Here is a 26612-nt window from a genome sequence, read left to right as displayed (position 1 = left end):
AGCTAGGCAGTTGACATACATCAAGCAATGTCAGACATTCAAACCAATTTCATAAGAAACCCAATGATCATGCAATCATGAATATTCATGATTATCTACATAAATGTAACCTTTTCAGGAAGACATATTTTGGAGCAATAACATCACAAGCTAGCGGCTGTTCAAAAATCGTGGAACGACATTTTATAACGCTTACTGTTACGATATTACGTACCATAATATTGTGTTAAATGTATGAATATTGTGCTGTTCAATAGGTTTTTGACGGATAATTGGATTTTCCAAAAGCCAATCATTCAAATGGTTCATTACGTAAGTTTAGTAACCGAAAACTTAATGGTTTGCGAGTTGATCACACCAGATAAACAATGAAATGTTTTAAAATTAATTTTTTTTGTCAATGTAGATATTTTCCGAAACTTATTATTGACCTATTTTAGGAATGATTTCCCATGCATACACACTATTTTTTTTGGTATGCAAAAGTTTAGGTTAAGGGTAGGCCTTACTCATTTCAAGGCCAGACCACCGGCCTCTTCAAGGGTTTAAAATGGTGTTTACACATCGCCTAACAACAGGGCTATATTTTAACCCAATGGGAATCGAACCCTTGATTTCATGGTCAGAAGATGGATTATTTACCATTGGGGCCAACCCCATGTTGGTCCATGCATACAAATTGGGATGTGATGATGAGTTTATCACGATCACATCAGATTAACATTCATGTCCTATATCCATTCTGTCCTTGCTAATATAGACTAGTTTAGTAGTAGTCTGATATAGTCCATCAAATATTAAGCCTAACGAGGCTCCTTCCTTGTGTATATATTGTCTGTTGTCTCTTTAATATACAATGGAATGCAAGCAATATTATTCTTCAGTTAATACTATACAAGTAATAACAATTTGGTGAGAAATGGCGTACGGAATGTATCTATCTATATAAAGTGGTTAAAAACCAGGTGCAGAACCAAGATTTAAAATAAAGTACCTAACGTTTGATCGACTAAATCGGTTATGGTTGTTAAATCATGTAACCGGTTTGGATCACATATCCACAAATAAGGGAGAATGTTCAATCAATGTGAAACACTCACATCACATATGAAAATATATAAATTTCTTCAATCGTTAGTCACTTGTGGTCGTATGGTCATGCTCCGCGCTTGGTATGCTTGTGTGTAGTTATCATTGGCCAAGCCATACTCTTAATTTATTTTTCTTAGATAAAGAGTAACTTGGTTCTTCCTTTTTTTTTTTTTTTTCTCATTTCACATTTTAATTGGTATTGTTGTAACGGAGGCGTCCCGTTACCCAATAGTTAGTTGATTAGGGTGATAAGAACAAAATAATAGCGAATAACAAATAAAGTGACACACAGATATACGTGGTTCACCAGTAAAATAACTGGCTACGTCCACCCTGAAGGAGAGCAAAATTCACTATTGTGGAGATAATAGTACAACAGCAGACCGGTATACACACGCTCAATATGAGCCAAAAGTATACCCTATTCTACCAACAAAATAGTAATCTCAAAGAGACAAAAGAGACTACCCAAACGAGATGAAGGACAAACGATCTTGTGGTCGTCAAGATCCGAACAGACTCCTTCAATCTCCAAATTCAGACGAACGTCAATCCACTTGAGCCCAGAACAAACTGAAGCTTCCTCCCGGAGGGAACCTCGCAAATCGACTCTCATAAGATTGTGCTCACAAATACTATCTCCACCTCCTTAATTATTCTAGACTAATATTAGGGCCTTTATATAGATTTATTCCACCCTAAATAAGAGATCTAGACTAATTAGGAAACAAAGACTATTAGGAAATTAATAAATAATTTCCTAAACAAAACAAGTGCAAACAAGAGAAAAGGCACGAACTAATAGTTAGCTTAGGAAACCCACTAAAACTAATGTCCTTATTAAGGTCAACGCCTAAAGTGTAAGCCATGTTGCAATTAACACCACGTAAAGCAATATGCCAAATCCAGTCATGCGTGTGACCCGCGTAGAAATCATGCCGACTCGCTTGAAGCTTTGCCAGCCACCTTTCTTTTGTCTTTGCTTCAACTCGTCTCTTCTTGTCTTATCGTCTTCGACACAAATTCAAGGCACAAATTCCTGATGAATCTCTGTGTCTAGCCCAAGTCAAACCTTGGGCTCTGATACCACTTGTTGTGCGGAAGCTTGAATATCTCATGTTGGGCCTCAGCTGCATCTGTGTCCACAAACTATAATATTACGATATTGTCCGCTTTGGGCCAAGCCCTCACGGATTTACTCTTGGGCTCCTTCCCAAAAGGCCCCGTACTATTATATTTAGTAGATACTTATAAAGATGAGCTTCCATCTTTATTCTACCGATGTGGGTCATGGGTTTGCACCCTAACAATCCTCCCCTCAAACCAAGGACCATCATCTTTGACTCGGACCTTGACCTCCACGGAGAACTCTCCCACTCTACAGCCCCAACTCCTAGACACCCGCATCACCAAGTCTTGATAACCTCCCCTTAAACGACACACCATGTGTCTCACGGGGCTTGTGCTACACTTGCGTACCAAACTCCTCTGCATCCAATATACCCTGGACTGGTCCGAATCCACTGCCTCAGCGCGTCACACTGGACCGCCTTTTTGGACTTACCATGGACCGCTTTTGTTGCCTCCATTAAGCCTCAGCCCACCTCGCCGGGTCGCTGACGATCTTCTCTTGGACGGCCTGCCGTCTCAACGCCGTGAGACCATGTCGCGTCTCGCGAACATATTAGCTCTCCCTCGAGCTATAAGAGTTTCACGTCTTATAGTGTACGTCCACCTTCAAGTCTTGGCCTGATGAATCTCTGTGTCTAGCCCAAGTCAAACCTTGGGCTCTGATACCACTTGTTGTGCGGAAGCGTGAATATCTCGTGTTGGGCCTCTGCTGCATCTGTGTCCACAACCCATAATAGTACGATATTGTCCGCTTTGGGCCAAGCCCTCACGGATTTACTCTTGGGCTCCTTCCCAAAAGGCCTCTTACTATTATATTTTGTAGATACTTATAAAGATGAGGTTCCATCTTTATTCTACCGATGTGGGTTATGGGTTTGCACCCTAACAGGTATCAAAGTTGAAAATCTTGACTGAAAATATATTAGAAAATATAAAATATAAAATTTTGATGAATGAAACTAAAGTTATCGTATTTAAAGATATTTCAGAATATTTTTGTGTAAAATCATTTTACACAAGAGTTACTCTAGGAATTGAGGGACACATCAAATAGCAATAGGTGTGTACAGTAGCTGTCATACGAAATACATTATATGGAGTATATTTAACCTGTCCAAACTACAGGACTACAGGACTACGGAGTACATTTCGGTTACTCCGTAAGAACTAAGAATATGAAAACACTTACGCATCAACGTTTATATAATTCTTGGTACAATTTTATTCATACACAAAGTATATATAAACACCCATATTGTATTACATATATATAATTATCTTGAGAAAGCATGGTAGAAATCCCATTACATCCTACCCAAATAAAAAGTTACTCTATATATAGAATACATTTTTTTTTTGCACGTACATGTACGTACTGCTAACCATGCAGCGCATCATGCACGTACTAATTACTTAATTAGGTAGAACATTTGAAGTTGGTAGCGTTAAAACCACAAGCATTAACAAGGGCAATAATCTCTTGGTTAAGAATAATTGGGGTAGGGCTACCAATGATGGGGAGATTGCCAAGGATAGGAAGGAGGCCGCCAATTATGCCACCAAATAGAGGGAGGCCACTAGTGAGATTAAGGACGGAAGCTAGGAGGCTACCGAGAAGGGTAGTCTGGAGGCTAGTGCAGAGGCATGCAGTTGCATCAAGTCCGACTAGTCCACCAATCAATTGACAACAATTAGAGGTCGCTTGACTGCCTTCCTGAACGTTCACCAGGTTATTGGCTATGTTCATGCATGCACTCAGGTTAGGGCACGCTGCGTTGGTGGAGACGAAGGTGAACATGGCTAGGTTAAGTAGGATAAAAATTGGTGCAATGGACTTGGTGGTGGCCATTTTGGTCAAGGATGAGAGGTTTGTAAGGGTGTTTAATGGTTTGGTTAAGGATGTGTTTGTTGGTTTGGGATGAGAAGTGTAAGGGTTGCTTATGGGATATTTATAGGGGACTTCAAGGGTATTATGGGAATTGTCGAGTAACTAGCTAGATAAGTGTGTATGTGCTTAGTTGATTGGGTTATCTTTACATGTACAAGTTGTGTAAATGTTTGTGTGGTAATTCATGAAGTCAATAGCTAGATAGTTAGGCCCTAGTACGTACCTCCGCCCTACTCCGTCCAGACGTGAGGATGACACATTGAAAATTTGGGCTGAGCAAAAAACCCGATTATCCAAACCGATTTGATATCCGATCTGTATCTAATCCAAATTTGTGGATATCCGAGCCGAAAGTTAAGTTTGGATCGGATATCCGATCCGAAATCTTTGGTTTTGGTTTTGGTTTGGATATGAATATTAGAATTAAAACATTTGGATATTCGATCCGATCCGAAACTACAATTTTCTAGTATAATTTCGTGAAAATAAAGTTTTATCTGATACAAAAACTTAATTAAAGTTACAAATATTAGAGAAATATGTAAGTGGTACTTAAATTTTATGTCAAAAATATTGGAGAAAGAATACTAAAAAAAAATCATCATGTAAGGCGATGAATATGATCCTATTTCAAACTTAATTTAAAGTAAATTCCAAAATATGGGTATCTATAGATATCCGCATCCGATCCAATTATTTTGGATATCCGAACATTGGATATCCAAAATATTTGGTTTGGATATGGATATTGACTTCAAGAATTTTTTATATGGATATCCGATCCGAACTAGTACTTTGGATCAAATATCCGATCCGTGCTCTGCCCTTTTGACAATTTGAGAGTAATGTAATGTCACATGTTCGACTTGTAGATAAATTTAAGAAGCCTCTAATGAGGATGAAATTGCCGTTTTTACGAGACTTTAATTTAAACTGTATTTTCTATAAATTATAAATTCGGAAATTTAGTCAAAATTTTTAAAGCTTTTCGATTTTAGTTTACAGTACTATTCCCTTGTTCCAGTAGTTTGTATACATTTAGGGGACGTTTGGTAATGAAGTAAGTGAAAAAAAAAGTGGATTAAAACGTGAGCGTAATTGATAATTTACTCTAATATTAATTCAGATACATAAAATGCAGTTCATAGACTATACATCTAAGGTAGTACCTCTTATTGTTTATTTTCTGAGTTTTATTTTAAAGTTTTTGAGTTCTGCTTTAGTATAAAGTTTTTGAGCACATTTACTAAAACATTACACTAAAAAAATATAATATTGCTCAAAAACTATATTTATAAATGGTAATATGCTCATAAAAAATGTGTATATGCTCAAAAACTACAAGGTCTGAGGTACTACCTCAAATGCTTAATCTTTTTTCTCCATAAAATGGGTGATTTCCTTACATATGGCTACAACACAAATTAATTCCCACTATATAGCTACTTTAAACAGAATTCCCACTATATAGTTAAAAGTAGATTTGGATTACACAATGTCAATGGTTTCTTTAGGTAAGATTTTGTGAAAAAATTATTCTCAATATATTATTCCATTAATTTGAGTTTTTATGAGAAAATCAATCTCAATTATTTCACATATAAAATTATAAATTATTAGAATTTTAAATCACATTTATATTAAGTAATTAAAAATTTATTTGATTTATATTAGTTTATTTTTACTGAAAACACTTGTTCACCGCTTTACTAATTTTTATATTGTCGAGTTGTATTTACACCAAATTTAGCCTTGTATGTATTAAATATACTTTTAAGTTTGGCCTTAAATATTTTAGAAAATATATTTTAATAAAAAATAATTACACATAAATGTAAAAAAAAGTACGGTAAAAATGTATCAATATTCCAAAAATTCAAGTATTAATGTTATACTGATAATGACTTCGCATGTCAAATGATTCAGTCAAGTTAGGGTTCGAGTCAGGTCATACAGGTTAGAATATAAGTCAAGTTAGATGTGTCACGGGTCGGGATAAACTTATAGAATATGTAAATAATTTCTATGTAAAAAAAAATAAAGATACTTTACATTCACTTATCATAATTGTGATTCTAATTCTAATATTATAGAGTATAAAATTCTATGCGAATAAATTATAAAATATATATATTATTAGACTTTAATTAAAGAGACAATATATAGGGAATAATTTTTTCCTAAGACCTTACTCAAGCAAAATTGAAGTTTTCATATTTTACATAGTTTTGCATTGGGTTATCCAAACCTAACTTCATTATATGGAGGGAATTATGTTTCAATTAGCTATATAGTGGAAATTAATTTGTCTAATAGCCATATGTAAAGAAATCACCCACATAAAATAGGAATGGTCATAAATTGGTTCACGATTTGCTGGGCTAAGTGAATATTGAATTGTTTCGAGTTATTTTTTGGCAATTTTGATGAAAACACGTCTTCGCATCATAAGAATCACGTCCTAGTTGTAAATCCATTTGAAAATGACTTTTTCACTGAATTTGTCAAATTTTACGAAGTTTATCTCAAATTGATCAAGACCTGTAATATCTTGTGCTTTAGTATTTTTATATTTTCCTATATTTTGAAAGAATCCGAACAATCAGAATCCGAATAGACCGGATTAAATCCGATTCGATTGACTTGTTTGCCACTTGCCAAGGTCATCTATTTTTAGTTGAATAATGAGATGGCGCCACCCGGTGACGCTCAATTTGAGCGCCACCGAGGGTATTATCGTAAATTTATTACTTATTTGGCTTTCCCTCCATCTAAATTTGAAATTTAAATTAAATAATGCTAAAGGGTAATATAGGAAGTTCACATTAGTAATGAGTTGTAACAACTAACAAAAATAATAATTAAAAAAAATTAAAAAAATAAAAAATCCAAAAGTGCCTATTTTTGTGGAATCGGTTGACCGGCATTTGTACCATGAGGCAAGAGCTTTAACAAGTTATAAATAATATTCAATCCCTAATAGCAACTATTAAGAGGCTTTGGCACAATGGTTTCTTACTGCAAGAGGGGACAAGTTCTGCACGGGTTCGAGACTCATGTCTAACATTTTTTGTCATTTTTGTTATTTTTATATTCGTTTTAGTTAGAATTTGAATATTAAATATGCCATTTTGCGAATTAAGGTTGTTGAAACAACATTTTTATTGGACCGTCATATTATATTATAAAATTAAGACCATAAAAATGGTAAAGTATCCTCTTGTCTTGTTTTTTTGTGCTCCCTTTATGTAGGTGATTTGTTTACGTTTTTCTAATTATTCGTGAGCGCTATTTAAATCGAAGGTAAACAAATTACTGACGGAGGGATATGTTAAAATTGTATCGCGACAATTTAATATTTTATAATTTTTATTGATGACAAAATTATATGTTGGAATATATTTATAGAAATAAAGTTATTATATTCAAAATAAACAAGTGTTAATGAATTGAATTGAATTGAACTTAGCCAGGCAAAACGGTATTGAACTGAGTTGAGCTAAGTAAAGCAAAACAGAATGATTTTGAAGGATAGTGAACTAAGTGAAGCTTAACTAAATTGAATAACCGAGCTAAATTGAGCATTATTAAATTAAACTAAGTTGCACATAACTGGAGCATGTAAAGCTTAATTCGAAACCCGTCTATTCATTATGATTAATTTTTTTTTTTTTACTATTGGTCCAATACTTTATTGTTTGCATTTTATTTATTCCTTAGTTTGAATATTTAGTTACTTGTCACCAAAGTTACAATCTTTAGGCTTAACTTCATTTTTGCTTACACCTTTGTTAATTTTTTTTTTTTTTTTGTATTTGTTTTAGTTAGAATTTGAATATGAAACATGTCATTTTGCAAATTAAAGTGGTTGAAAAAAACATTTCTATTGGACCGTCATGTTATATTATAAATTAAGACGATAAAAATGGTAAAGTATACTCTTATGTTGTTTTCTTGTGCTCCATTTATGTACGTGATTTGTTTACGTTTTTTATTACTCGTGACTTCGTGAACGGTATTTAAATCAAAGGTAACCAAATTACTAACGGAGGGATTATATAATATGTTAAAATTTTATCGCGACAATTTAATATTTTATACTCCCTTCTATTCTACATAACTGTCCCAGTTTTCATTTCCGTCTTTTCATAATAATGTCTCATTGTCCATTTTTAGTAAACTTTTATACTTATTTTAATCATTTTAACCCACAACAATACCTCACCTCACCCCCACAACAATACTTATTATAATCACTCCATCCACAATAATACTCCACAATACCTTCTCTCTCTCTCCAATTACCTTAACCCACCACAATACGTTACATTATTTAACTCACTTTCTTAATTCTTGTGTCATTTCAACAACGAGATAATTATCGGGAATAGGAGGGAGTAATTTTTATCAATGACAAAATTATATGTTTGGAATATATTTATAAAGTAAAGTTATACTTAAAATACACAAGTGTTAATAAATTGAATTGAAGACGGTACTGAATTGAATTGAGCTAAATTAAGCTAAACAGAATGATTTCGAAGGATGGTGAACTAAGTTAAGCCTAACTAAATTGAATAACCGATATTAAATTGACTATATCGGTAACATATTTTCTTAACTCGATTTGATGTGAAACCCATCCAAAATAACATGTGACCAGATGATGACTCGACACGATGAATGACCTAATATCGAATTAACTTAGTAACGATCCAAATAGATAATTAACATTTTATACATCGTAAATATTTAACTTTATATATGCACCTAAGAATAAATATAACATGAAATATTGGTCTAAATTAAAATTTTGAAAGTACATTGTGATATTAGTTATTGATACCATAACTTGATAATATGTTCATTGTGAAATCGATATAGTAAGTGAACTCACAAATTTTCCGTGAAAAGCTTCTTTTTAAATAAGTAAGCTATTGATAATTTAATTATATTCACTAATTAAGGAAATTATTAATTATAATGTATTTCATTATACATTTCAGCACATTACACATTTCTCTTGGATTAATTTCCAGTTCAATTTTTTTTGCTCGAATTAAAATATAATGACGTGAAATATGAAAAATTAGTTAGGTGTTAATTTAGCATGATTAAGTTGTAAAAAAAAAAACTTTATAAATACGCATTAATTGCGCGGGATTTAAACTAGTTACATATTAAGTTAACTCAAATTTAACGGATCGACTCAAATTTCGTTTGTGTAGAACTTTAACTCTCTCTTAAGTTGGGTATATTCGTCTTAACGTTGAAACGGGTTAAAAATAATACAAAAGAGGGAAATGACCTAAATAACAAAATTTACTTCTATATCTATACAAATAGAATAATATTTGACCCGTCTTAAGCTCCGTCTTAAATTCCATTTGTATAGCAACTACGCGGTGAATATAAGCCCATTAGCCGATAAAACAAAGATATTTACTCTGTATATGATTGTAATGTGATTTTGGCGCCAAAATCCCATTCTTTTTGGCGCAATTCAACAGATTTGTTATCCTAATCCTTCTTTTAAGGAGTTGATAACTCTTTGATAAGATAGGGTGGTTGCTCTATGGCTATATAAGTAGCATATAAGCTGTAAACACTTTCATTCAAAACAAATAAAAAAGATCTTAATATGAAAGGCACTAGAAATAATAGTTTGAACGGACTCGGATTTTGTAAATCATGCCGGGTACAAAAACGGGGTAAACAAAAAGCGAGTGTTCCCTTCGAAAAATAATTTATTGTTGAAGGAGATAAAAGAAGAGGCGAATGAATTTGATATTATTAATTTGGCTAAAAAAATTGTAGAGGTAAAGAAGGAGCCTGAAGAATTAGCGGAAAAAAAAGAAGTCGAGATTATAGATCTGACAAAGGATGATTATGTTGTGTTTATTGATTTAACCAAAGATGACGAGATTGAGATCATTGATCTCACACAGGATGATGACATATGAAGCCTTGGAGAATTGGTCTAGCTCAACGAGAAGATTGCTTTTCGAATTTCTATTTGTTTTTTTTATTAATTAGGGATGGAGTTCTGTTTTTTTTTTTGATTAATTAGGATTTGAGTTATGTATGGTGAAGTAAGTTCTTTCTTGTCAGTGTAGTCGAAATATTCCTAAATTTCGCGTTTCTTTAATAAATAAAGCTAATGAAATTCACGTCTTTCCCTTCAAAAAAAGTTCGTATTTGGTTTCTGATTCAAAAGTAGCAATCATAGGCTACTGTGTGCATTTGAATGTCGAACCTGGAATGAAAAGAATAAGAAATATTGAATTTAGGATATACCATTTTAAAGCTAAGGATTTTAGCTTTCACATCCAATAAGAATCACCCACAATACTGATCTATAACTCGAGATATGGAGCTTTGAGTGACAGCAGTCGAACTTAAAGTTCAAAGACATGCTATGTTCCAAATGAGGACTTTGAGGCTTCATATGTTGTCCGGTTTGAGAGATATGATCAATTTAGTATCGACAGTCGTCAGTGAACGTCCATTTGTACATTTCAAAGACGTAGTGGCGCTTTTAAGCCATAACTCTTGACTCAAGATGAACCACAAGGTGAACCATATAGCAAATCGAAGCTAGATGAGTTGGCTATCTTGTCCAATTGGAATCACGCAAGAACATGGCCTGGATCTTGAGTTATGAAACTGTTAGTAAGTTCAGGTCATAAATGATGTAACTGGAACATGAAATCATGCCAGTCTTTGAGGGACTACTGAGGAAAATCCACACGGTGAAACTTGACCATTCCAAGTCCATGATAAATATGACATTCTCAAGAGTTTATACATATAAAGAACATAATTTTTGACTAAGTAAAACTCGTGATATGAGCATTTGAACAAAGTCTGCAATAACATGTCGTGTTCAGCATTATATAATGAATGCTGAACATCTGAATATAACCTGGACTTAACGGCAAGAATGGCCATGATTGCATTACAGAGGAGAAACATGCACTTCCTGTCCAAGATTTGGTTGAAAACAGGCAGGAGGAATATTGAAAAACTGTAAGTATAAGAATGTGCTCAGAGAATTGTTCACAAATTTAGTCAAAAATGTAGTAAATGACAAAAATAGATACATCAACTACGACTTAAGCATCAACTACGTCTTAAGCAACTTCATCAACAATGTCATTTGATACTGAATACATTAAAGCAATCTATTCCACCAATTATTTCTTGAAATTGTCAAAGAGTCTAATAAGTTCGTCATAGATGAATCAAATGAAACAATGAAACAATAGTATTTCAACGAATGCGCCAGCTGACTTGATCGTTCCAAGACGGTCTTTCAAACTATGACTGCTGCTCCATGTTTGATCTACTTAATTTTTCATTCACAAGGTTATTTGATTGTCCTCTTTGTTCAAAATATTGCTGCACAATTTAAAACGCTAAATTAATTTTTTGACATTAAGAAACTTGAAACTTTACTAGGTTGGGTATTTTCTCACCAACATCCTTGTATATTCACCGGGATGATGTATATCATCTGATAAGTGAGTTGTTGGTCCACAATTAGCAACACTCGCACTTGGTCTTAGAAATAAATCATCTTCATCCGAGGCCATTTCATCTTGTGCGCCCAAAGATTTCTATTTTTCCTCTTCTTTGGAATGTTTTCCTGTTCATTTTTTTGGTAAAACAATGGAAATCAAAAGCAATAACTATAACATGAAAATGCAAAGAGCAAAACAAAACCCAAAATTAACTACCCCTATCGCTATTAACAGAAAAAGAAACACATCACCCAGAAAATTTCTTGGCAAAGCAACTCCAATGATCTGCTCAATCAAGAAATTAATTTAGCGTCTTAAATTGTGCATGAATACTACTCACTCACTGCAATTGTACTCTCCAAGAAGCGTCATTCAGGACTACAAACCTTCATTATACGACAAATGCTAGTTATGCTAACCTGAGATGTTTTGTTTTGCGGGTTTGTCCTCTGTGATTTTTTTTTTCCTTGAGACACCGGTCTTTTTGTCTAATCATTATTCTTGGTCTTCCGACGCCTTTCACTTGATTCGGGTCTTGTAATGCAACCTTAGTCTGAGATCCATCTGAATTATCCATGAAAAATATGATACCTCGCCGATCTTCATTTTGGTGACTTGTTCGAGATGACATTCTACCCTCATTAGCAATGTCATTCTCGTTGTAAGATTTTGGCTAATAGTCGTAATACCATCAATACAAGATCGAAGTCACCAAAGAGAATTCATTGCTTTAATGGCAAGTTTTTCAAATTCCTCTTGCATTTTTTGATACCTCATAACACACTCACTTTTCACCGGATCATAATAAGGAACTTTAACTCTCATGTACGGTCTATCAATATCCTTCCTCCATCGATTAACAATATAGAAGTTTGGAATTTTTGGACCCCCGCATCATAAAGAATTTTTAGAGAATGCCGACACATGATGCCACGTGTTTCAAAAAGCTTACAACTACAATATACTTCATTTGTGCCCTTCTCGTAACTTCACCGTGTACTCTACCCTCTTCTCTATCCAAAAATCACCAAATTCACGAGTGTCTTCCACCTTGAACTCTCTAAAATCTTCTTCATCTGTATGGATACTAGGAGTAGTATACATGCAACCTCTTACCTCATCCATCACCTTTTGGAATGCATAATGTGTAAACTGGTTGAAAAAATCTTTCGGCAAAGAAATTTAGTAACAATCTGGTACCTTGTGTTCCTTGACCGGTGCTCTGCCAAGATTTTCCTTGTCACATTTTGGACCTAGGGCAAGATCATATTTAAGCACAAACTCTTTTAATGATGTCTTACTATTAACGTAACCCTTAAAAAAAGCATTTACGCTCTCATTTCTTTGTGTAGTTGACATGCCCGCCAAAACAATCGATTAGAAAAGTGGGAACCCAACGATGTCTATCTTTGTACAAAGTATACAACCAGGCATTATTTTTCAATTCATAGAGGTCAACAAACTCCTTCCAACTCGCTTCAAACTCATCAACGCTCATTGAGTCATAAACACACCTCGACATGGCTCCTTTAATCTCGTGGAAGTATTTGTAACTCTTGAACTTTTTGTTTTGTTTCTCCATAATATGCCAAAGGCACCACCGGTGTCTAGTATTCGGCATTTCCAACTTAATTGCTTTTGTTATAGGAACACTCTGATCAGTGATTATAGCTTTAGGTGCCACACCACCCATGCAATCTACCCATGTCCTCAATAACCACCTATAGGTTTCAATATCCTCGCTAGATAGTAGTGCACAACCCAAAAGTATTGTTTGTCCGTGATGATTTATCCCTATAAAAGGAGCAAATGGCATCTCGTACTTATTTTTCAAATATGTACTATCGAGGCCAACGAAATCACTGAAATCTTTGTATGCTGCTCTACTCCTAGAATCCACCCACATTACATTACGGATACGACCATCACACTCCAAGTCCATCGCGAAAAAAAAGTTATTTGACTCCTTCATGGATTTCATGAAATAATTATACAAAGCTACGGAATCTGGTCCAGCCAATTTCTCTTGTCTCTTCTTTTGTAGCAGGTTTCTCATATCTCTCTCTAGGAAGGGAAGATTTTGAAAGCCATGACTTTTCACCGCCTCAGCCAAATAGGTTTTAGAAGGCCTTATACCAAATTTCATCGTTTATCATGATTCTCCTCTCAACTTCTTTTGGCACTTTTCTATAAGCTCGTAAATATCTGATATCTTCGAGCTTAAGGGGATGATTATGATCCAAGTTGACACTCGTATACATCCATTGACCCTCAAACTCCTTCGCGTTGAAATTTGCGCCGCAATTTGTCATCTGAGAAGGTCTAGGTTTCATTTTATTTTTCGACCTACTCGATTGTTGTCTACCCTTATGGCAAATCCATAAAATGTGCTTAGCTGGCTTATTTGTATTTCGGGCCGGCTTCACATTCCTTAATCGAACAGAAAAAGCACATTGTTTAGCATAGTCAGTGAGATGTTTGAGTAAATCTTCAACTGTGTCAAACTTCATGCCATCTTTTGGCGCTTCCACTTCATTTCAACGAAATGTTCATTCTCATCATCGACTTCTTTATCAGAGTTGTAAAAATTATCTTCTTCACCATTCTCTTTCGCACACTCTTCTAAAGTACTTGAATTGCTTCCTGGTATAAGTTCCTCATCATCAGATAGACCAATATCCTCAAAATTATACTCCCCATCATTATCATCCCCTGAAAAACCTGGAAAACATTCTGTCTCGATCCTCTCATCATGTATATCGTCAATATTACTGCCACTTTGATTGTCCATACCTGACATTACAAAAATGGATTGTAGCTGTTCATCACCAAACTTACAATCTTTAGGCTTAACTTCATTTTTATTTCTTGTTTTATTATGATGTAAAATATCAGTTCTATCAGTTCTAGCATGCAGTATAATACAGGCCTGATATATTTTCTTCTGCAATGAAATATGATCAGTTCTTAGACCACAGTTTATTGTGCTGCTGCTCATTGTGGCAGCTCTAACATTTGGTAGAAGGATTGCAGTCAGAAACGGATTCAGACACGGGTATGGAGATACGGATGTTGGAGCTAGTTTTTGGGGATATGGGTCTGCTTATTTCTATTACTGAATCAACAAATTAACGATTTCATAAAATTAACTCTAGAGCTCAATTTGTTGCTCTGAAATAACGATTCCATAAAATTAACGATTCAATAAAATTCGAAATGAACTCAATCGATCAAGCAGAACATACTAACAGTGCAACAAATTAACGATTTCGTAAAATTCGAAATGTAGAAAATGCAATCTAAATCATCACTATAAACTGGACAAAGAGCAAATTAGTACTCACTCGTCTCATTCATTTATTTACGTTTTGTGTTCTTTGTAAAGAGTATTTTTAGCATATGTAAACAAATGATTGAGATGAAGCGAGTAAAAGGTAAACAAATGACTAATACGGAGGAAGTAGTAGTGAAAACGAACAAACCGGCGACAACTTCGCGTCTGAAGATGTTGAATTTCGGCAAAGATTGTGAACGTACCCAGTACCAATTGGATTTAATACTCAGAGCAAATTGAATTCAATCAATGAATTGGTAATAGAACAACCGTGTTAAATTTTGAGACCAAGTAGAAGTTTTGTAATGAAGGGAGGAAGTGATGTTTTGTGATGAAGGGATGAACAGAGGAGAAGAGTTTTGTGATGAAGTGACGTATTGTCACTGATAATTTGATGATTATTAATTTTTTTTTTTTTAATGAAGATAATTTGATTTGTTAAGAGTTTTGATTCTAGGGGAATACTATAAGATAAGGTAAAATTACGTATTTATCCTTTAATATTTGGCGCAAAAACGAAAATTAATAAAAAAAAATTTCTTTTTTTTTTTATTTAATTAGGGTGGCGCCCTATCATCATCCTTTTTAGTTTGTACCACCATTTTAAGCATGGACAAATAAATGAGCCAAATTCCTAACGTCAAGAAGGATACATTTTTGGTTAAGTTTGTACCATTATTTTTCCCTATTTTCGATTTAAATTTTAAATTTTTATAAAAGAAATTCGGACTGCGATTTTAAAACCTATAAATTTACCTTGATTTTATATTATGTTTCGCTCTACCTTTTGTTTTTCATTTTTCCCTTTTCTATTTTTCTTCGCATTTTAAGGCGTGCGTTCACTCATGAACGGTCTTAAAGGATGATTAATGTCAGCCGACCCCAAATCATTTTGGGATTAAGGTTCTGATGTTGTTGTTGTATCTGAATTCTGAAGTCTGAACGTATTTTTTTCGCCTAATACTAAGATTTAGGCCCTGTTCTTTCTGGCTTTTTAGAGCTGAGCTGAATCAATCAATCAATGGAGCCGAATCAATCAATCGAGCCAATCAATCGAATGGAGTCAATCAATCAATCAATCAATGGAGCTTTGAGCCGATCAATCGAATCAATAGAGTTGGTGAATCAATCAATCAATCAATAAAGTTGAATTGAGCTGAACTAAACTGAAATAATCATAATAATAATAATAATAATAATAATTAATATTATTGTTATTATCAACTATAATAATAATAATAATATAATATTCATAGTATAATACTATTTATACTAAAATTAATATTTTTAAGAAAAAAATTATAATATTATACTCCCTCTGTCCCGGTAATTTGTTGTCCTATTCCATTTTAGGGTGTCTCATTCAATTATTGTCCTTTCTATTTTAAGAATGAACTTGATGAACAATTTGATCATTCACACTCAATTTGGTCCGCTTGTCATTTTATAATTGGCCACTCCTCTTTCCTTGGTCTTTGTGCCAAAACCAAAGGACAACAATTGACCGGGATAGAGGGAGGAGTATATGAATAATCATAAATTAAAATAATGAAAAAATAGTAATTTTTTACTAATAATATTCCTAATAACAATAATAAATAATAATGTCAATATTAATAATGATATTAGTAAAAATAATTGTTTCGAATAAAAACACTCAAGTAAGCGTTGCTCGAATCCGGGTCGGGTCAACGCGCTCCTCTCAGACGATGGCACCTCGAACCTATGCTTGCTCTCTCCGGATGGATCTTTCACGCGTAACAAATAGGGCCTCGGAGGGTTCGCAATAGGTCCTTCTCGATGTCTTACTAGATCTTGTTGGATAGTTGGGACCTTGCTTGAAGCTAAGGTTTAGTGCCCTCTCATAGTAGTTCGAATAGTCTTACTTCTAAAGAGAGGAAGTTGTTGGTGAGAAGTATTTTACCATTGATGGGTGAATAATGAGGTATTTATATATTTCTATGTGTACCTCAAATGATGGTCATAAAGCATAGTTACCATATTCGCTATGAATACGCCTTATCGATTCGCGATTCGCTTAAAGAAAATGTGTTATATGTATTTTCAGTAATCAGTTGATAGAATTCGCTTTTAACAATTCGTGATTCGTAGAGTATCAAGCGAATCCGTAACCATGTTGGCAAGCGTGTTGACTTGTATGACCCCGTATTGGCTACTGAGTCAAGTTGATTGGGCGTGCCCCATCAATAATATTAATAATAAATGTTATTAATTTTAATAATAATAATACCAATAATTATAACAACAACAACAACAATACTACTAATAATAATAATAACAACAATAATAATAAATAATATTATTATTAACATTATTAACATTATTATTCATTTTAACAACAACAACAACAATATTATTCATTTTAATAATAATATTCATAATAATAATAATAATAAATAAATTATTAATAACATTATTATTAACACTATTATTAAATATAATAATAATAATAATAATAATAATAATAATAATAATAATAATAATAAAGAATAATATTAAAAAAAATAGTATTATTGATAACAAAATTAATAATAACTATTAAATTTAATATGAGTAAAAATTTGAAATGAAATTAACTTAATGGAATGAATCAATCGAATCGAATGGAGCTGAAATGAAATGAATCGAATCAATGGAGTCAATCAATCAATCAAATCAATGGAGTGAATCAATCGAATCGAATGAATCAATCAATCGAATCGAATGAATCAATCAAGAGGTGAAAATAAGCGGAAAAACAATGGGCGCTTAGTAGTAAATCGGTGTATGTCAACAAAATTTGTGCACAACGAATCATGCAACAACGTTGACGTACAAAATCTAATTCGCTAGCTACTTGCATTGGTGGAATTGATAATTATATACGCCATGTCGCCATCTATGAAATGCATAACTTTGTCTGAACAAAATAAATCTTACAACAAATATTAAATACGGAGTACAAGTAAGTACGCCTCTTTAAATAGAGGCTATTTATGTTGGTAATTATACAAAAGCTGTGATATTATACGATTGATTAATAATAAGTCATAAAAAATGGCAAATGCTATGAAGGTTGTAAGGTTGGGTAGGGAATATATAAAACCATCCTCACCCACTCCTCTTCACCTTAGGAATTTCAAGCTCTCCCTCTTGGATCAACTTGCACCTTCGGTCTATGCTTCTATGGTATTCTTCTACCCTATGGAACATAGCCACGGTCATCCGAAAATCGAGGCTAGGCATCGAGTTGAATACCTCAAGAAATCGCTTTCCCCTTTCTTGACCGACTTCTATCCCTTTGCCGGGAGGATAAAAGACCATGTATCGATTGATTGTAATGACGCGGGTGTTGCATTTTCCATGGCACATGTTAACACCCGTTTGAATGACTTCCTAAAACAACCTAACGCTAATGCCCTAAAACACTTGCTTCCGGTTGATATAGAGTCTCGAAATATGAGAATGGTTGGTGATGATGATCATCACCAATTGGCTCATGTTCAAACCAATACATTCGAGTGTGGAGGGATGGCATTAGGGATTTGCTGGTCACATAAGATCACTGATGGCGGGACTGTGTCCGCTTTCATGAGGGGTTGGTCCGATATTGCTTCTTGCTCGGGCAATAGAGTTATTCCCGAGTACCTGGCCTCGTCTTTGTTCCCTCCCATGGATTCCTCGATCACACAAGATTCGTTGAACCTACGCATGGATCGGACATCCACCAGAAGGTTTGTATTTGAAGCATCCAAGATCGCAGAGCTTAGGACAAGGGGTGCTAGTCAAGATGTTTCTCGGCCTACACGAGTTGAGGTCGTGTCCTCCCTTCTATGGAAATGTGCCACCAAGGTCAAATTTGCCTATAAAGCTCAAACTGAATAAACTTACTATATTTGTTGTTCATTACAAAAGATTATTTTTGGCAACTGAGAAACATATATATTTGATTTAATAATATAAACTCTAAATTAATTAAATTCATTACTCTATTGTACGTAAGTAACAAAGTCTTTGGTGGTCTCGGAACAGGCATCAAGAGCAAATTCACGGGATAAGCGATATTCAGTGATGTCCCAGTCAATGAACATTCGTAAGAGAACCACACCGCCATTGCCAAGCACTACCATTGGTAACCTGGTTGGTTACTACGTTGCTAAGATGGAAGACAACAACAACAACATATGTATGTGTGATTTGGTAGCAAAGCAAAGGCAGGGGAAAACAGAGGCCATCAACAACTACGCGAAGAAGCTACAAGGGAAGGACGCGTACTCAGTGATACGCGAACTATTCAAAGAGGCTGGAACCTTGCTAAGAAAGGAGGATGTTGATTTCTTTAAGTGCCTTAGCACATGTGGAGATGGACTGTACGATGCCGCCGATTTTGGATGGGGGAAGCCAATTTGGCAGAGTTTGGTTAGTTTGGGGTATAAAAACACATTTGCATTGAGTCAAACAAGGGATCGGAGTGGAATTGAAGCTTGGGTTACTTTAAGTGAAGATGATATGACCATTTTTGAACGTGATCTAGAACTCCTTTCGTTTGCTTCGTCAAACTCAAGGGTTGTAGAATTTTTCAGAGGTTCTAGCCAAGATCACCACAATTAACTAATTAAAATGGCAGGTTATAAGTCTACAAAAAACGCTACTGTTACTTTGTGTCAAGGTTCGACTTAAAATTACTCCGTATTATTGTATTGAGTTTCAACTTAAAATTATTATTGTATTGAGTTTCGGCTCAAAAAGATTGTATGTGTCATTTTTCCTGGCTCAACTTGTGAATATGAGACCCACCACTGCCTCGTAATTTCTTGGCTACATATTAGTATGCTACTCCCTACTTTACAGTGAAGATCAAAGACAACAGCAATACAAGATTAAAAATGATTAGGAAGGGTTAGTCAAACTATGAGACCCAAAGAATAGTTCCATATATATATGGTTGTACTGTTATTCAAGGATTCCAGAGGGAACAACATTGGCAATGTTTGAAAGGTCAGCAGTGCAAATACCAATTTCATCAAGACAATTTTGGGTGGGGAAGGTCTAGGCGGCCGGGTAAGCGTGGCTGCATATTTTTTTTCTGATCGCCTCTTTTTTTTTCTGGATACAGAGAAACGCGTCCAAACGGGAAAATTGATAAAGTTCTTCAAACCCCAACACTCTGATTCTATTCAAGCAGCAACTATAATGTCTATAAACCTGGCATAATAGCAATATACCCCATCATATCTTCTAAGCTAATTACATAAAGAATACTGTACATATTAACTCGCTAAGAAATCTTAAACAGTTCTAACATGAGCTCCTATTTTCCCATTAAGAACCTCATTAACACCCTCATCATCAACCACAAAACCCTTTCCCTTCCATCTCCTCATATTGCACAAAAAGGCCTCAACTTGCGCTCGTATTCTGAATTCTATAACCCAATAGGTCTCGAGTTAGTAATTTGCTTCCGCTACAACTAAAGTTCCAAGTAATTTTCGTATCAGTTTCAGGGAATATAGTGTTTTGATGCCATCTTTTACAGTAATGGAGTATTATTTAAACGGCAAGGATAACCTGAAACACTTAACAAGTTTGCATTATAACCTGAATTGAAATAACTTGTCTATAACAACCCGAAATAAAAAGAGCGAGGAAGACAAATTCACCAGCAGATACTTAAAGCAAACTCTATTCCCTAAAAACAAAGAAAAAATCATAAAAAAAAGGTGATACTAATCCACGACAACAAGTTTCTGGTACTCCTTACCGGAAATGGCAGCTTCCATGGTCTTGACGGGGCTTAGACACCCGTCTTCTTGAATAAACACCTTTATTAAGTTCTTGGAAAACCCACTGACCATGGCCACCCCTGGCTGATGGCTCAGAACAGGGGTTGCACTTGAGTTCCTCAGGTTCCAGAACACGATCTCAGGGACCCTCGTAAACCCTCTCTCATTGAACTTCCTCACAATTGCCTCGTAGTCAGTCTCCCAATCATTAGTCTCCCAATCATTAGCCGATGCCTGATCAAACTCCATGTCACTGAACACGAAAAGCCGCTTAATCATCTCGTCTTCTGTGAGTTTCCCTTCAATTGCAACTTCAAGGATTCTATCAAACACCCTTTGGAAATTCGTGTTCATATTCCAATGCATCCTTTCGATACAGTTTATCTTAGAAGAAAGACTTTCACCCTGGATGACTTGAAACTGCGGCCACATGCTGAATGTGATTAATTTCCCCTTCCATGGCTCCTCACTTAGTTCAGAAATTAACAATCCAAGAGCAACGCTCACGTCCAAGGGCTCTCCTTCCATGCTCCCAGATACATCGCATATGGCCAGGCAGTTTTTGAGCTTTCCCAATGCCGAAAGCTCCTCCACAATTGTCTTCCATTGGAGCTCCGCAACTTGGTCGTCTTCGTGCCTGACCTTGTTGACTATTTGGTGAGGGAGTAACGCTCCAGCTGCTATCTTTGCCTCTCCTTTCTCGACTCTCTTGAGGAACCATTGGAACCGTTCCTCATCGTGTTTATGAAATAGGTCAGTGTAGTTGGTCATGGCAATGGATGCGACCCGTGAGTAGTCGATGGAGCTCCATTCATGGGCACTGATGTATACCTCAGGGAGCTTTAGTGCTCTACGCAAAGGGACAAGAACCTCTTTCCTTAGCCGATCTCTTATTCGATATGCGTAATGGGAGTCTTCAATTCCTTGGTATTCGGGGTATTTATCACGTGGAAATAGATTTCTCGCTATGCTCTCGCACATCAAAGTGCACCTGTCGAAAGATGAGTCCAAAGAAGGGCACCATTTGGCTGCCAGGCTTAACTTGTTGCACTTCCCGGATGTAAGTTGCTCCATATCGGATTTCAGATAATACGAAAAGAGTTGGGATACCTGAGCATGCAAGAAACGGTAGTTAGGATCGTCGTTGTACTTACTCATCCCCTTTCCGGCTGCCTCAAGTCTCTTTTCTTCTTCGGACTTGCGCTTGTAAGTTGTGGGGTCAGCACCGTGGGGCCACTTTCTGACAAAGGTATTACCTTGAGGGCCATTGACTAGACGATACAAGATTTCTAGAAGGTCCTTGAAATATCCGAACTCAGCAATGGGTTCAACATTGGCAGCTAGGGTTTTAGGATGGTGGTGGTGAATCCAGAGAGCACAAGCATAGAAGCCTTTACGGTCATTTTTACCGGTCCCTCTAACCCCCCTCAGATTGCACACAAGCTTAAGTGCTGTTAATGGGTCTTGCTCCCACGCAGATTCCAATCGTTTGGTGACCTGATCAGCTGGTGTACTCGGGACCACATGGAAAAAATAATCCAGGCACGGATTCCCAGAGGTGAGGTAAGTTGGGGAGTAGTTTTCTGTATATCCCATCATTTCCGGAGGTACTACTTGATTGTAGGCGTTGTACTTGTTCATCATTGCATCCATGAATGGGTCACCTGTACTGGATTTTGGTGTGGCCTCCTCCTTGACATCATTTACTCTTATATCATTATTATTATTATTATTATTATTATTATTAGATGGGCAAGACGGATGTGTGCGGTATAACTCTGGAGGTCCAAGAAGACGGAACTGGCCATCGTAGGCTGATCTCATACCGCAAGCTAGTGTGCAGTAAGTACGGAAAATCTTCGAGCAGTTGGGCAAGCCTCCAAAGAGCCTTTGAATCATCGACATGCCTACACAAGCATACAACCAACACTTGACTTTTAATCGAGGGACTGAAATAAAAGGGTAATCTCAATCACTCCAACCACCATACATGCTAGGGCGAATATTTTTACATAAATTTGCTATTACTCGTACAAAAACCCACTGAGACAGTATAATACAACGGAGAGCGACGAGCATAAAAGTAAACCAAGCTTAGAGACATAAAAGTTTAGCATGTAAATAAGTTTTATAATTATGATATTATTAGCAATAAAAGTTTGGGGAGAAATTGGCTATTTTATAATCCTTCCACTATTGTTGTCAGTAATGTTGTTCATGATCAATATGTCCACTGTGAGGTTCATATCAGGGATTCTAATACTTTCATTCACTTGAATATTATCTAATCATTCCCCTCTCCTAGTTTGTGTTTATGATGCTTATATTGTTAAGAGAAATTTTAGTTTTCTTAATTGTTGGATAGGGCATAAAGATTCTACTCAAAACAGTTGAAGATGCTTGGGAAGTTTCTGCTTATGAGACTGCCATGTTTCAGTTGTATGTTTTTAAGGTTGAAAAGGGTTAGACAAGCTTTGATCCCCCCTTATGCATAAGACAAGTTTTACTAGTTTAAGTAGTAGGGTAAAGGCTTTTAAACAAGAATTAGATAATGAATGTCAAAGGGCTATGCACACTGATCTTATTTTGAAAAATTCTATAGGAAAGGGAGAATGACGAAGAAACTGAATACCAAATCATATTTGCAATCATTCCCAAAAAAGAGGTTCTTAAAACTATCCAACACTTCAGACCCCTGGCCTGCTTGCATTCTAGTATACAAACCTATTAGTGAAAAATATTGGCTAATAGGCTTCAAAAAACACTACCCGAGTTGATTAATGATGTCTCTAAGCTTGATTAAAGGGTATAACCAGGGCATAATTTCTTATTTACATGCTAAACATAATTATGCCATGGTTATACCCTTTAATCAAGCTTGACTTAATTAAGAAAGACAAAAAATTCAAATAATAAAAAAGAACGTGATTCGACCATGTAAACATGTGAATAATTTAATCGTCTCGATCAAACACATAACCAAACGCATAGACAAAACGACCAAGAAAGTGGGATTTTACCTTAGTGTTACCAAGTAGTCCGATTTTTTGGCAGGGTAAATTAAACTAGTGAAGCAGTCAAATGGTGAAAATAGAGGAGGGTTTCACAATTAACACGCTGTTAGGGTTTAGTGTAAATGTGTTGAAGAAAATTATGGAATTTAATTAGATTATTAGATATATTTTATTGACATATTGAATGAGGAAAGGAGGAGATAAAGTAATATACTCCCGTCCAAATTGATAGCCTAGGTTTTGTTTAAATAATATACTTCGTAAATGAGTACTTGTGGTGCTTTATTGGTAGTTAGGGTTGTTCACTCAGTGGTCCGGATCAAAGACCATACCGAATCGGACTATTTGGTCCGGACCAGACCGGACCGAATTTTATTTGGTCCGGTCCACGGTCCACCTATTTACTCTACTTTGGTCTTCGGTCCGGTCCTGGACCAAACCGAATGGACCGCAGACCGGACCATGGACCGAAGTTATATAAGAAAAATTTTTTTAAGATTGCAATATTATTGATTTTATTTCTACTTTGTTTATATGTATTATATTAGATGTATAATTATGTAGTTAAATTTAGTAAGAAAATAATGTTGTTTATTTTGATCGTTACGAACTTTTCGAGTTCTAGTTTTATATGGTAAATATTTGGTCCATTTGGTCCGGTCCGGTCCGGTCCACGTGTTTTTATGGTCCAGACCGGACCGGACCAATATTAATATGGTCCGATCCTCGGTCCACCTCTTAACCCTTATTTGGTCTTCGGTCCAAAGAGTTTGGTCCGGTCCGGTCCGGTCCCGGACCAATAAACACCCCTATTTGTAGTCCCCGTCCAAAGCTTTTTATTTGTAAAGATAGTTATTTTGAATTTGTATGTGTGTACTGTTTATATCTCAATGTGTTTAAATGTGCCTCATCTTTCTATTTACAATTATTTGAATTTAATCGTTGCAAATTATTTGAGGTTTAATAAAAGTATGATATGGTGATAATAGCTTTGGAATTATGTATCAACTATGATTTAAAAAGTATCTCTAAAATTTACGGTTCACAAATTTATTTACTTATTTATTGGCGTCATATAACACAGTTTTTAAAATTCCAAGATGGGTATTGTGTACATGAAAATCTCTATGGTTCTTGTGGTACATATCTCAATAATATTCATGATATTTAAAAAAGAAGCAAACACATTGAGTTCATTTATACTTCGTATTTTGTTGTTGATTGTCGATCTATGTTGTTTTTCTTATGTTTATTTTGTATTTTTTCTAGACGGGTGATTAAAGAAAGTTTTTTTTTTCAATCGAGTAAAGATGATTTTTAAGCGATACTAAAATCCCAACATTCGTAAAATACTTTAAATTATAGTGCTAGAAGATATTATGAATATCATTATCGATCATACATATAATAATACATTAAATCCTACAACTTTATCAACTTCTATTACTCTAGGATATGATAGACATCAACATGGCTTAGTGTCTATTAAATCCTATTACTTGGCATACTAACTACATTACACGTAAATGTCAAAAATATAATGTTCCGGGTGTAATTCCAGAGCAAGTATAGTTACCACCCGTGGCTTGTTGAATGATGTCTTGAGTTGGATTCTCCCTTGGTCTTAATCGTTCCTCTCGGCCTCTCCTGCAACAATGAACGAACTGAGGGCTTGGCTTTGTGCCAAGCGTACCCACTCCGACGCCCAAGTCAGTAAACTTAGATGTATAAGTTGTATGCTAATTGGCTAGGAATATATTGTAGAGAGATAAGGAAGATTATACCAGATGAATAGTGTATTTAGGTCAAGTTGTGTATTTCTGGATTGGATGGGATCCTTTCCTCAATGAAGGTTGAGGAGTATTTATAGACTTCACCTTTTGTCACGTAGTGGCCAAGTGGCCAAGTGGCTAAGCGGTGGAAAGATCGATCTACCCCTCGGCCGAGGGACCTATGGCTGGCCGGCGGGCGCTGGTGACCCGCCGCCGAGGGGTCTTGGATATGAGTACGCGGATGTGTGTCCCGGTGGCGGTTGTCATGCCGGGACCCAGTGTGGCAGCCGATGGGCGGCATCGGCTAGGTTTGTCTAAGTCGTTGACTTGCTTGTGGACATCTTTGACCTTGCTCAATATGTTGACTTGGTCGGTGGTGCGAGAATATGCCCCATCAATTTGCCCCAGCGTAGTCTATGCCGTGGTATGGGCTTCGATGTACGTCCGAGCGTATATTCTGCGCAAGTAGTTTGTAGAAAATTTTCCCGCAGACGCTTCTTCTGGGCGGCTTCTTCCGCTCTGCCTAGTCTTTCTTAGGCCGTACCATATCCCCCTCCACATGGATGTGTATTGGGCATCCGATGTGGAGAAGAAAGGACGCCGAGACCGGGTTGAGACTAGGTTATTTTTGATTGCCCCGGCGGTGTGTCTAGCTTGGTTGATCATGTGGCCGGCGGAGAATAGGTGCATGGGAATTTGTTGAGGAAGGTGAATAGGCGGAGAGATTTGAATAGGCGTGTTGAAGACGTTTGGTCACCGTTGCATTGATTGACATAATCTGTTTGCAACGATTGACATCCCGTGGTTGCATGTCCGACACGTGTCCGCACGCCGATTGGTTGACGCTTCATGGGCCATTTTTCGATTGGTCCTGCTTCATGGGCTTTTCCCTATAAATAGGGTAATTGCTCAAAAAATTGGCCACCAATTTCATTCTCCAAAATTTCCTTCTCTCTAAACTTCCAAGGGTTTCTTTGTCTTCTAATTTTCGAGTTGTTACTCCGTGAGCGTTTTCTTCAAGGTAAACAAACAAACTTTCCAATTTTTAATTTTGTAAGTTCATTGTAAACATGTC

The 26612-nt window shown here is 35.8% G+C and overlaps 3 protein-coding genes across 3 annotated transcripts; 1 reads left to right on the top strand and 2 right to left on the bottom strand.

Moving 5' to 3' along the window:
• Positions 1 to 12970: 12970 nt before the first annotated feature.
• Positions 12971 to 13780, bottom strand: LOC141638284 (protein FAR-RED IMPAIRED RESPONSE 1-like). Its single transcript, XM_074447690.1, has one exon. The coding sequence runs from the start codon at positions 13778 to 13780 to the stop codon at positions 12971 to 12973; it is 810 nt and encodes a 269-aa protein (XP_074303791.1).
• Positions 13781 to 18025: 4245 nt separating this feature from the next.
• LOC141638283 (epi-neemfruitin B 7-O-acetyltransferse L7AT-like) lies at positions 18026 to 19579 on the top strand. The gene is made up of 2 exons (XM_074447689.1): positions 18026 to 18820; positions 19001 to 19579. The coding sequence occupies exons 1-2, from the start codon at positions 18026 to 18028 to the stop codon at positions 19577 to 19579; spliced, it is 1374 nt and encodes a 457-aa protein (XP_074303790.1).
• A 917-nt stretch (positions 19580 to 20496) lies between these two features.
• Positions 20497 to 23860, bottom strand: LOC141638225 (uncharacterized). Its single transcript, XM_074447641.1, has 2 exons — positions 23772 to 23860; positions 20497 to 22658 (listed from the first exon to the last, which is right to left on the bottom strand). Exon 2 carries the CDS (start codon positions 22654 to 22656, stop codon positions 20695 to 20697), a length of 1962 nt encoding a protein of 653 aa, XP_074303742.1. The 5' UTR covers positions 22657 to 22658; positions 23772 to 23860; the 3' UTR covers positions 20497 to 20694.
• Positions 23861 to 26612: the final 2752 nt, after the last annotated feature.

Source organism: Silene latifolia, unplaced genomic scaffold (assembly GCF_048544455.1).
Source record: "Silene latifolia isolate original U9 population unplaced genomic scaffold, ASM4854445v1 scaffold_20.1, whole genome shotgun sequence".
In the NCBI taxonomy this organism is placed as follows: domain Eukaryota; kingdom Viridiplantae; phylum Streptophyta; class Magnoliopsida; order Caryophyllales; family Caryophyllaceae; genus Silene; species Silene latifolia.
This window is presented reverse-complemented; position numbering and strand designations above follow the sequence as displayed.